At 38.6% G+C, this 12,479-nt stretch overlaps 1 protein-coding gene across 5 annotated transcripts in view; it reads right to left on the bottom strand.

The window, feature by feature from the left end:
* Positions 1 to 1,651: 1,651 nt before the first annotated feature.
* IPCEF1 (interaction protein for cytohesin exchange factors 1) overlaps positions 1,652 to 12,479 on the bottom strand; it is a 98,823-nt gene continuing 87,995 nt past the window's right edge. For all 5 annotated transcript variants that reach the window (XM_074990353.1, XM_074990356.1, XM_074990357.1 and 2 more), the window contains 2 exons: positions 6,468 to 6,658; positions 1,652 to 2,993 (listed from right to left, as the gene is read on the bottom strand). In XM_074990353.1, the coding sequence (XP_074846454.1) occupies positions 2,829 to 2,993; positions 6,468 to 6,658 (356 nt within the window). In that variant the 3' untranslated portion in view covers positions 1,652 to 2,828. The remainder of the gene's footprint in view (positions 2,994 to 6,467; positions 6,659 to 12,479) is intronic.

Below are 12,479 nucleotides of genomic sequence, written 5' to 3'. Positions count from 1 at the left end.
TATATTAAGGAATCCCTTATTGTAAGTCATTATTTTCTTGATTTATCCTACACAGAATTTTCTCTTATGTTCCTCAAGTATTACAAACCTCTGGCTGAAAATGTCAGCATACAACTGGCAAAAAATAAAAATAAAAAATAAATCTTCTGGACTGTTGTTTAAAACAAGAGAATACATACGCATGTGCAGGCGTGCGCACACACCCAGACATACATATCGAGACATAAAACAAACCTTCATTATGTGACAGTTAAGAGAGTTCAAGAGAATGGGCTGGATGGTAAGGCTGGTTTCAGATCTACTTTTGTCACTTAACGTGCGGTTTCCATAGTTTAGGAGGTTGAGTTTAAAAGGTTTTGTGGTTTTGTTTTTAACAGATATGCCCAGTGATTGTTTCACTCTCGTTCTCTGATTCCTACAGCATTTCTTAACACCCAGTTCCAGTCCCCCAGATGGTCCTTGTTCTCTAGCTATGGCTCTTGGTAGCCCAATACTAACTGACTCAGCAGTTCCACTTCCTAGTGCTGTGCTGCAGTGCTAGTATCCCAGAGCCAACTCGGCTCCCTAGTCACCGCACCCAATCAACCCATTTTTGCCTCCTGTGCCTTGCCAGCCCTCAGTCCACTCTTCTCCCTCCACTAATAGCTACAGCAGGGAAATCCTGCTTCACTGGAACATGTATAGTCTACCTGCCCAGGGCTCCCCACAGCCAAACTGTAGTAGATTTACTAGCTGCCAAAAGTGCCCTTTATCAGTTCTCAGAGCATCCCCTCTTCCCAGCTTCCTTCTCCACTCAGTTCCTATACCCAAACCATCTCTAATGAGCCAACATCCCCTGGATGTTCTAGGATACAGCTAAGTGTTTAGTGTTTAAAATATTAATTGCTTAGTAATGAGCCATCGCCAAGCAATTAAAACTAATTGCTGAGCAAGTGGAGGAGAGTCAACCTCCCTCCAGTGAAGATCATTAATATTTCTTTTCATAATCGAAATTCTAAAAATCCATACTGTGCATGCAGGTGGGTCAATATCTCCATGTGCTTCTATTTTTGGTATTTATAGTGTATTCTGTTTTAAAGCTAAATGAGAGCAATAACTCTTGAGAGTATCTTTATACAGTGGGTAACTGCAGTGCATCTCCTTCACACCCGAGCATTTGGGTATATGTATCTTTAAATGCTAATTTAATAAGGGAGACTATTTCTTAGAACTCAGTGACTTTACAAAGCTTCATGTGTTCAGAAGTTCAAATAAAATCACACTGCACCTGGCCAAATTGGGAGTTCAAAAATGTATCCTATGCTAGAAACTGAAGGCCGAAAATTATAACATACTGCAGCAAATATATTACTTTTTGATTAACCAGTGTGCTAATCAAAACTATGCCATCTGCGGTTATGAAACTCTCTCACCTGAGGTAATGGTCTTACAGAAAAATATCTTCCTACCCTAGAATATGTAGTGAAATTTTCAATCCAATCCCACAATGAGAGCTAAAGGCAGAAGTGAGGTGGCCATTGGAGCTTACAGTGCAACTCTCAATGTGCCTGCAACCTTAGGATGATATGAATATGAATTTGCATTAATTACATTTGAGTATGAAAACTGAGCAGACATTTCTCTTGAAATCAACAGATGAACAATCTCAGCTACAACATGTGGTCCTTTTTACAGTAGGAAATCCACAGTACATAAATATATAAATAAATGACAAAGTACATGGTCATACATACATGTAAGCCATCAAGAGACATATATATTAACAAAAATATAAGCAACTATGTTTTGTATTTTTGGATCTGCCCAGCTCTGTCACTACCTGCTAAATGTCATTGGGCAAGTCACAGTCATCTTGTGCCATGGTTTCTCCATCTGTAAAATGGAGAAAATGACACTGATTTCCTTTGTAAAACATTTTGTGCTCTACTTACTAAAAGCACAATATAAGAGCTATTATTATGTCTAAGAATTCAAGATACACTAATACTTTATTTATTCAATCCTCTCAAAAATATGCAAGCAGAAAAGTGTCCTTTACTCCATAAGAAAAGTTGAAACTTGATGAGACAGAGTTTCCACATGCAGAACAAATTTATTTGTCAGCAACACATTAAGAGACCTTCTCGAGATGATGTAGGAAAACAGTATCTTGATCTTGTCCATACACAATCAGGAAATATATATGGCGTCCATTGACTGAGTGCCTCGAAAATTATTTAAAATTCAGGTTTTTGCAGAATAATTATCCTAGTGGTCACCATTTTAAAAGGTTATGCAGTCTAAACAAGTGAAAGTAGAGATAAAAGGCTGGCTGTAGTTAGCTTGAAGAGACAAGTGGTAAAAGAAAGGATTGTATCCTGTTAGCAATATCATAGGTTTTCCTTAAAAAAAAAGTCCTTCTATCAATAGGTTACCTGAATAAGATGGCCCCAAAAGGTCTAGTATCTACAATATGTACATTCCTCTGTGACCTTCAGGTCTTTGTGTGCCCAGTTTGCCATTTAGGAAAGATGGTCCATTCCTGAATGTAAATCCATTTCCTCTCTACTTCATATACAGTTTGCCTCAGATGTGTACCCAGACAGGGCTTCTTTTGTGATTTTTGAGTTCCATTTGATTGGCATGAAATGAGTTTGGAAAGGAAATAATGTTTTGGAGAATGGGTTGCTTTCCTTTCAAAAGGGATGATACACACACTTGGAAAAAACAAAACGTGCAACTGTAGTAGCATCACCAGGCAAAGAGGTGCAGGGAGGAATCCCATCATGTACTTCAGGGTCCACTGTCCTCGGAGAGCATTTTCAATTAAAGAAAGTTGGTGAATTCATTTATGGTTCCTGGCTATTCCCTTTAGGCACAGCCAGGGCTGCCTGCTGCTGGTAGAGATCTTGGATTAACATGGTGTTTGTGTTCTTCCATTCTCTATATTTCCTTGCTGTCAGCTCTGGATCATCCAGCAACTGGTTAATCATGGCCAGGTCATGCTCTTTACACTAGTAGGAAATCAAAAGGATTAATACAGATATACTTCCATACAAACTTCACACTGTATTTTCCTTAATAAAAACTGTAGGAACATTACTGGCCCAGCCCCTAAGATAATTGGCAAATTGTCCGTCCTGGCAGTGTGATCTCCTTTTTGAATAGGAGAATTTTCAAACACAGCCCATGACAATTTTTTTTTTCCAACTGAAGTTATGGTTCTATTTACACCTGGGGATTTCAACTATCCCAGATATTTCACAGGCTCTTTGTACAAAAATCTTTAGATAAGAGTTACATGAAGAACTGGTCACTTTTCACAGAAATGTTAAATTTTAAAGAAACTGCAGCAATTAGAGCAACTCAGACACGGCTTTTGATGAACATTCCTTGCCTACACTGTAAATACCCCTACTTTAAATCCTAGATGTATTAAATTAGATGTAATCCATGCTCACAAAGAGTAGCCATTAGACCCTACTGTGAGGTTTACAAAGCTACTACCTTTATGTTAACAGTCCTTGTTCCTTCAGTGCAGTAAGCAGAAGCTCACATTTTTAGGCCTAGAGATCTCAGTTTTGCTCCTCACAGAGAATATGAGCAGAGACATCAGCACATGGAGAATAAACACCTCAACATTTGTTCTCTGTTTAAGCAGCCCGCCAACATTTCCTGCTTGGACAACATGCAGACAAGCCATAGTCTGTAAAATTGTAGCTTCTTTCAAGCCACTCACCTAGGCTGTGACTACACTACATTCCCCTTTTGGAAGGGGAATGCAAATGAGGCTGATTGGAAATGCAAATGAGGTGCTGATTTACATGTTGCATGCCACATTTGCATAACAGCATCCACTCGCTGTTCTGAAAGTGCTGTTTTCAGGGGAAAAAGCAAGCAGTGTAGATAGGGTTCCTTCGAAAACAAGCCTGTGTTCAACAGACCCCTTCTTCCTGAAAAATATGAGTGACCTAACCTTTTGCTCTCTTGCCTTTGGCTGTACTAGGGGAGTGTCCATGTGATGGTGGCTACTCTGCAAAAGCCTCTCCCTTGTGTTTAATCTCACACCCCCATGCAGTCAGAGCAGCCATAAGAGTACTTCTTCTGTGGCAAATTTCTGAAATCACTGCCTCCTCCTGGATGTGATACAACAGACCCCTCCAATAGCCTCTGTGAAGCCCCTCTAGTCAGCCCTAGGTAAGGGTGATTACACAAAGGAGAGGACAGTAAGACAGAAAATGTTTCAGGGTTAGAGGATGAGACAAAGAGTGTGTAAAGGCAGGTTATATAGCCCAGAGCTTTCTAGACCCAAGAAATATACACAAAAGTAGTCTTGATCCGTGGCCTCAACAATTTTCCTGGACAGCCTGACATCTGTAATCTGTGGACCAACTGGAACTAGAAAGCTTGTTAAAAAGGCAGACTACAAAGGTTATGAGCTAGACAAAGGGATGAGTAAGAGAACAGCAAAAGGCCCAGGACAGAGAACTAAACACAGGTGCTGCTAATGTAGAAGAAGGGACGTTTCCCCCCCATGGGGAAATTTTTTAACTGTGAATTTTTCTTAAATATCCCTGGAGCACAGCTTAATTTCCCCCATTCACTTAGTATGTGAAATGCTCTGCACACTGCTTCCTCCTCTTCCTAGCCACCCACAGCATGTTTTGCTAATGATATTCTGCAGCAGGAGCAGCAGTGATTCATAGCTAGAGATGCACACTCACTCAAGGTTAGTAGAAAGTCCAAAATAAGAATCCCAGTCAGCTTTGGTATGTTCATAAATCACTCTTTTTAAAGCTAATAAAGGTTTAGTCAAAGCACAGCAAATACGGATTAGACTGTAAGACTTCCCTGTGTTCTGTATTTGCAATAGACCATGCAAGGTTAATTATGTCCTGCTTCATATAATATTAAAAAGAAATTACTTGAAAAGCATACTTTTCTTCTGATGCACAGAGTTTGGCATTTTCCTTGCTATGAGAATGTGCTGCTGATCCTAGCTAACGTAAACACAATTGCTTGAAGAATTCTATTTGTCTCCATGTGAAATTCTCTAATGCCATATTTATCTTGTCGACATGCCAAATTCTCAGTCTGAATAAAGCAAAACTCATCATATTTTCTGCATTAAGAAAAACATATAAGAAAATGACCTTTGTTTTCTCAAATAATGTTAGAAAGCCCCACAGAAATAAAAGTCTGAAATTATGAAGCATGTTAACCAGTGACCACCCTTGTCAAGTCCATAATTTTCTCATTTATTTACCTAGAGGGATTTGAAACCCCCTAGGAAATAAATGAAAACTCTAATAGCATTAAAGTTTTTACTAAGCTTTCCATGATTCAAATATGAAGATTTACCACTAATATGGGAGGTACCAATCCACTGGCACTAAGCAGTTCTGTTCATTCCTTTATCAGTGATACACATCACACTGGAAAAGCCATGTAACATTTTTCTGTCTCTCAGTTTCCTCACCTGTAAAATGGAATTACTGTTTATCTATCTTTCAAGTGTGTGGTGGGACTTACTTCATTAGCTATTGGAGATCTTCAGACAACAATTGCTATAGAAGAATGGTTTATTCTCAGTCTCAGAACAACTGAACTAGCAATAGCATGGCTGAGAACCTCTGTATGAATTTCTCCAGAATAAATGTGCCTTAAAGCCAAGTAAGAGCATTTGAGGTAACACTCAGTTCTTACTTCTAGTGACAAAAAGCAAGAGGATGGAAAGCCAATTTTTAATGTTCATTCAAACCTCTTTATTTACAGTTTCATTTTATATTAATAAGTTCTCTCTCTCCTCCAGTATCACCCAGCAACAGGACTAGAAACTCCATGAGACACAAATGAGGCTCCAGGTGAGCCCTATCCATCAGAGCACCTCATAATCTATTTATTTATCAGACCCTCCAAGGAATGCTCTAAGAAACCCTGTCATCCTGTACTCAGGGTAAGATTCCAACATGGAAGCAGGATGCCTGTGTTATTAAAACTATTTTAGTTCCAGGATGACCTTAAAATAGCTTTGGCACATCCTGTGCATTCAACAGTAATCGCTTAAGGAAAACTTTCTTGGCTTAGGGTCATTTGTTTGTCCCTTAGCATCAGTGCAGACCTGCTCTCTCTCCTTTGAGGCTGCCCCATTCAGCACCTTCACCAAACATTCGCTGAGTGTGTGAATTTTACAATTGACTAAAATATGGTCCTTTTATAAAATTCCTTACATCTTCCTCCAGTCCAGTGGTCAGACTGAAACTACAGCAAGAACAGTTCTTTCTGAACTTTTGCTTCCGCTCTACTTCAAAATATAGCCACAGAACACAGAGGCACGAAAAAGTGAAATATTATTGCAAAGACTTAACTAAATAACACTCACTTGGGTATTGGGGTGAAGCCTAGGACTGTTTCATTTTTAATTCAAGTTGTTGTTTTTTTTCTTTTTACCCCCTTTTTTTCTTTTTTACCTCCTTGTGTCATCTCACCTTTAATGTGCTATTCAGCATTCGGATTTGGTGGAGTTTCTCATTAACGGAAGGGTTTTTGCTCCTTTTGACGAAGGACTTCCTGAGCTCCTTTTTGGTTGAAGGTCGACGGTCCCCTATGGGAGACAAACTTGCTTGTTCTAATGACTTGTAAAGTCGCTCCATTTCATCTTCTGAGCATTTTGCCTGTTCTGTAAAGAAGAGTAAGAATAAAGACGACAAGAATGTGACTATGACTGTGAGTTACAGTGGTGCTGAATTCAATTAGTGGAAAGGATTTTAACAAAGTTAAAGTTACTGTATTCTCAAAATAAAAACAGATGGCAATTTTTCAATAATGTATACAAGAGAAAAAATAAGTAAGTGCTGGTATTGATACTTCCAGCTTCTGTTTCAACAGTGGCATGTCTGTTTCTTGAAGTGAAGAAATTTTATGTTCTGAATGTCTCTATCATGAAACTCAAATCAAGTGTTAACAACATTCATGGTGAGCAAAAAGAAACTTTGATTGTATCTGCTCCCATTCAGCTTTTCTCTTCACTCTGAACACTGTGCATCTCCTTGTACACTTGTTCCACTGGTCTCAATCTGTTCCTAGAAAACAGAGCAAATTCTGCTTGGTACAGCAGCACATCTTGAACTACCATTTTGTAGTTTTTAAACACACAACCAAAAATATTTTCATGGAGGGAATAAAAAAATGGGAAATTCAAGAGTCACGAAAGATGTTTCTGAGATGCTGGGAGAATACTTGAACATGTGGTCACATTACATAAAGTTGCTAAATTTCATAGACTGACTGTGGCATAGAATTCCTCATGGACACGTCACAGTGAATCCCTGTTTATCCCTGTTTCAATTATTCCTTTCAGCCTGACAGTTTCCTAGTTGCAGCACCATCTACTCTAGGTGGGCACACGTGGAAGAAGGAAAGAGCAGCTTGGAATTAAGCCAAAAGGTAAGACAAAAGCGACCCTGGATAAAAGGTAATTTTTTCAAGACACAATTTAATATGAAAGCATAACCAAAAATACATGCCAAGTTTTAGAGGAGTTAGGCTTAGTAAAAGGGTATTTTCAGTATAGTAATCTTGACTGCTGACTCATTTTGCCACTGATCTGACAAGGCCAGAGATTTTTGGACATCAATTCTTACTACAAGCTACAAATTTTAGGCTCATCTAGTTCACAAAATCTTGCAGGAAAAGAGCCTGAGTATACTGTTTCTTTCAGTGATACTGAATCCTTTATTCAGCGGCGGGACACAATTCAACTTTATTTCACTGCTTTTTTGAAGTTAATTCTTTCCTTTCAGCCTATCAAACTATCTTCTCTTCTAGAAAATCTTTTCTTGCCTGAAGGAACGGGTTATACTGACCTACCCCTACTCAGCAAACCCCCTCCACACACAGAGCGCTTCATACAAAAGGCTTCATTTTATGACGGACCAGGTCTCTCTAAGGAAAGGATTAATTAAAACTGCCCACAAAGATCCTTCTTAGATCTCCATGATAAATACCTTAAGGAAAAGCACAGGCTTTTTGGTGATTCTTGCCATTAGAAAGCAGCTTTCTGGAAGATGAAAGAGTAGGGTAGGAGCCAAGATGTGATCCTAAGAATATCTTTGTTTGGTTTTCCTATAGCTCGCCTGACCAGAATGTCTAAAGGCCTCATCCTGTATCTGCTGAAGTGAATAGAAATCCTTCCATTGACTTCAATGGCCAGTGGATCATGCACCAGATGTTGATGTCTACTACTACTACTACTACTACTACTTAAGCCTTGTACTCCACATGGAGCATAGGTCATCTACAAGTCTCTTCCACTTCACCCTGTCTTGGGACAAAAATGTTGAAGTAGTCTAAAAAAATCTCTCTCGGGTTCTAAAAATAATTTTTGCTTTCTTTTCCCTCTCTTTCCCTGTTTTTCCTAATGCTTTTTAAAACTCTTTGGCTATACTGAGAAGAAATGAGCTGTATGGTACATCTACTATATATTCTAGAGCATTTGTCTGTTTAATCAGGAACTCCTCCTAAATAGCATGAAATAGAACCATCAAATTTTGTATACAGCTTCTTCTTATCATAACTTAAAACAAGGTAAGGGTTTGGTTGTGCCAGAAAAATGGGATGCACCTAGAATGGGATTGTTTCTCATAAAACCAAACATAAAAGAGAGAGAATCACCAAATCAAGTACAATCCTCAAAACTGACATAGGTGAGCAAATGTTGAAAGAGACTGAACCAAGATGAGCCAGAAGAAATAAGATGAACCTGGAACACAATTGCATCTCAATAAAGCTTACAGGAATGAGGCAAAATGGAGAAATGTGGAGTAATGCTCTGTTATGGCACAGCTAATCAATGCTTAAGATTTGAAACTAGAAGAAAACGTTATGGGAAACCAAATGGACTATATCCCATTTTTATTAAAACATCATGAATGATAAGAATTTATGGGAATGAAGAGAAAACACTTGATGGAATTCACATTTTTAAAATTTACTTTAAAAAGGAAAAATTTTAACAATCCCCATTTTAACAAATCCAAGATAATAATTAACTTTATAAAAATAACACTGTTTTTTTGAAAAACACAAGAATTTTTTTAAAAGCCCCTTAACTGAGTTAAGAACCTAAGCAATGCCAGGTAAATTTTCTGGTTACACATTTTGTGTTCCCAATGCTCAAGACATATGTACATTATTTTTACACATTTTTAAGTTACTCTGCAAAAATAAACAGATTGACTGTACCTTGCCTGGAACTAGATATAGATTGTGGCTTTGGTACAATATTTAGGTGAGGGGAAGCAACTGCTGTGTATTAAACGAGCCACAGGAAACAGGAAAAAATGCACGTGCTAAGCATAATACATGGCAGTAATATTTCCTGAAAATTGCTGGCTCACACTGTGAGTTTCAGAATTATAACTAGGTTCCTTTCTGTTTATTGTGGAAGAAGCAGTTGGGAGGGGTGGTGTCAACACTTGGTTCTATTCATGGCAGGGTTGTTTCTGAGGGTAGCATGACACATGGAGATCATAAATGTAACATTCAATTTCAGAGTGACGATAACAATTATCAGGTGCATAAGCAATTCAGTAGGAAAAAGTTTATTTTATTAGCCCTATGCAGCAGCCCAAAACACACTCATCAGAGACAAGGGTTCAACCAAGAATTAGTTGAGTTCATGGAGGAGAAGTCTATCAATGGCTATTAGACAGGATGGGCAGGGATACAACATCATGCTGCAAGCGGCTTAGCATTTGTTTGCCAAAAGCTGGAAATGGACCGCAGGGGGTGGCTCACTTGATGGCTGGTCTTTGTGTTCATTCCCTCTGGGACACCTGGTATCGTCCACTGTCAGAAGACAGGATGCTGAGCCAGACAGACCTTTGGCCTAACTCAGTATGGCCATTCTTATGTTCTTATATAGAACATTTTTGAAGCTTCTCAGTGGTCAACAATGTACTATCGGGTTTCTGAGGAGCCATCCATGTCTTCCATGAAAACCCCTCTTCTGATTTCTACTTGCTGACATCTTATAGACCAAAATTCCTTTTCTTAATAACAATTAGTCTATCTTATAGGGCAGCAAAAATCATTAGTTCCTCAGCCAAACAGCCAGTTTTTAAGCTCTTCGATCAATTCCCCTTTTCATACTGCCCACAAAATGTTTCAGTTGGAATGCTACTAAAACGCTCATATGGTCAAAGGCCACAACTGCTATTTATTTGAGAGCTTGGATGACAGTGAGCTGATGAAAATTCATATTTAATCAAATTACTTCATCAATTCAGAACGGTTAAGACCAGAAGGGACTATTAGATCATCTCCTCTAACCTCCTATATGTCACAGGCCACTAAATGTCACAGTCTTATCCTGTCTGCCTATCTCCTCAATTTAAACCTCATGATACAGTAAGGGAGGTTGTTTTCTGGACAAAGCTCCATACAGTACCTCCCAAGTGACTAGCACTTTGAAGGACAGGCCAGAATTTTTAATTCCATTTCCAAATCGGTCCAAATATTTTGGTGTCAAGATTCACAGAGGAGAGAAGATGAAGGTTGTGAGATGAAGAAAGAGATAATTCTGCACCTCCATCTTGTGGTTCCCTCACTGTCCTCCTTATTTCATCTCCTTTCTCAGATATGACTGGAAGATGCCACTGTCTGTTTTCAATTATAACAGAAGACATGGGACTTGTGCTTAAGAGGGAACGAGGGAAAGTCAAAAAAAATTTTGTTAATTTTTCCTAAAAAGGTCTGTTTCGAGGTTTTGATGATGTCCCAGGGAATTTAATTACAGCTCTCTCTCAAAGCCACAAACAAAAGAAGCTGGGGAATAAATGACTAAAGACAGCAAAGGTTAAACAAACTGGCCCCAATGAATGCAAGAGCTACAAAATTCAACCTTGTAAAATGGAGAGCCAAAAGAAACAGGAAAGTTTTGTCATTACTTACATTAAATACAAAGCCATTCACCCTATTTGTACTTTGTGTTAAGAACAGAACCAATTTTTAAAGAACTGTAACCTGTCGGGGAGTTGCTCAGTTAAAAGCAAATTTGCAAAGTTCTGAAAAATGTAAACATAAATTTTCAGTTTAAAGCTTTGATCCTTTTCTACATCTGTCAGGACTATCAGAATAAAGCTCAGGCTAGTCATTTCCACCTTCAGGACTTCCTACCACATGCAGCACCAGGTTCTCTCCTGCAGCAGAACTCCACTAAGAGAACTCTGTTGGTTATCTACAGCCAGAATCAGACCCTTTTACACAGTCAAAGAAGAAAAAAGTCAAGGCGTACTAGAGAATCCAGCCCATGGAACTAAGATCAGAGATCGGTTAAACCCAGGGAAGGGAATGTCAATTCCAAAGACCAAGAACTGTTCAGATCCAGATCTCATTAGCAAATTCCTTCCCACTCCTGCCAAAGTTCAAGGAGTTTGAAGAATAGGCTCCACTTTTGCACAGTCTCTGCTTACAAGCATGTGACAGAGCATCAAATGTTTAAGATTAAAATGAAGCAGCAGAACCACCACCATGAGAATCATTCACTGGAAGAATTCCTTGCAGTAAGGCCATTAACCTCAGCTAGCTGTAAACCCTCAGGAAGTGCTCTGGAAGAAGGATGTTATTGCTGTTGTAGAAGAAATTTTTATAAACATAAATAAATGTTTCCATTCTCTTGTACTAGTGTAATATCTTCTGCTTCCTTTCTTTCTTTGTTGTTGTTATTATTTGTGGTTGTGGTCATAGGCAAGCATTGTGTTCCAACAGTTGCCAAAGAAATAAAAATACAGGGGCTGGTTATGGAGTATGTATCTTGCTGCCAGGGAGGAGGAAAGCAAACCCCAGGATACAGAGCACGTAGTCAGATACTTGTTTATATGTTTAACTAACTGGTCTTTACTTCTCTGTTTCGTTATGTCAGATGGAGTTTTGATTCCTTTGTCTTAGGTGCAGCAGGCAACAACACTGCAATATTAATTGCTATAAAAAGCAGAAGATAGAATTGTCTTCCTATTTCAGAGTGAGAAACCAGTCACATCTCTCTACAGAAAATATTCCTTTATATCTTTCTCTTACCTCAGGTTTTGTACCATAGTCATCTCTACAATATATGAGCTTTCCTCAAAATACAGAGTAGTGGAGATTCAGTGCTAATAATAATTTTTAAATGTGCAAGTCTCAGACTATTCAGCAGTTCAGCTTAAATGGAGTCTGAACATTTAACTGCCATTTTGAAAATAGAGCACAGGTTTCTTTCATTTCTTCTTTCCCTTTGTCCATGTAATGTTGCTTCCTGAACATGATAGTTATTATCACCCAATGTATGTGCTGGGTCTGCTGAATTCTATTCTCCAAAGGGTATATCACAAAACAGGGACTCTGCTGGTGTCTACAGTTGCTCATTCATATTCTTATCAGCTTAGTGTTACACAGATGGTTTTCTTTCCTGCAGAGTATTTTTAAACTAGTGTTGCTGTGTTTCTCTCTCTCTTGCCAGT

This window comes from Carettochelys insculpta, chromosome 3 (genome assembly GCF_033958435.1).
Source record: "Carettochelys insculpta isolate YL-2023 chromosome 3, ASM3395843v1, whole genome shotgun sequence".
Taxonomy (NCBI): domain Eukaryota; kingdom Metazoa; phylum Chordata; order Testudines; family Carettochelyidae; genus Carettochelys; species Carettochelys insculpta.
This window is presented reverse-complemented; position numbering and strand designations above follow the sequence as displayed.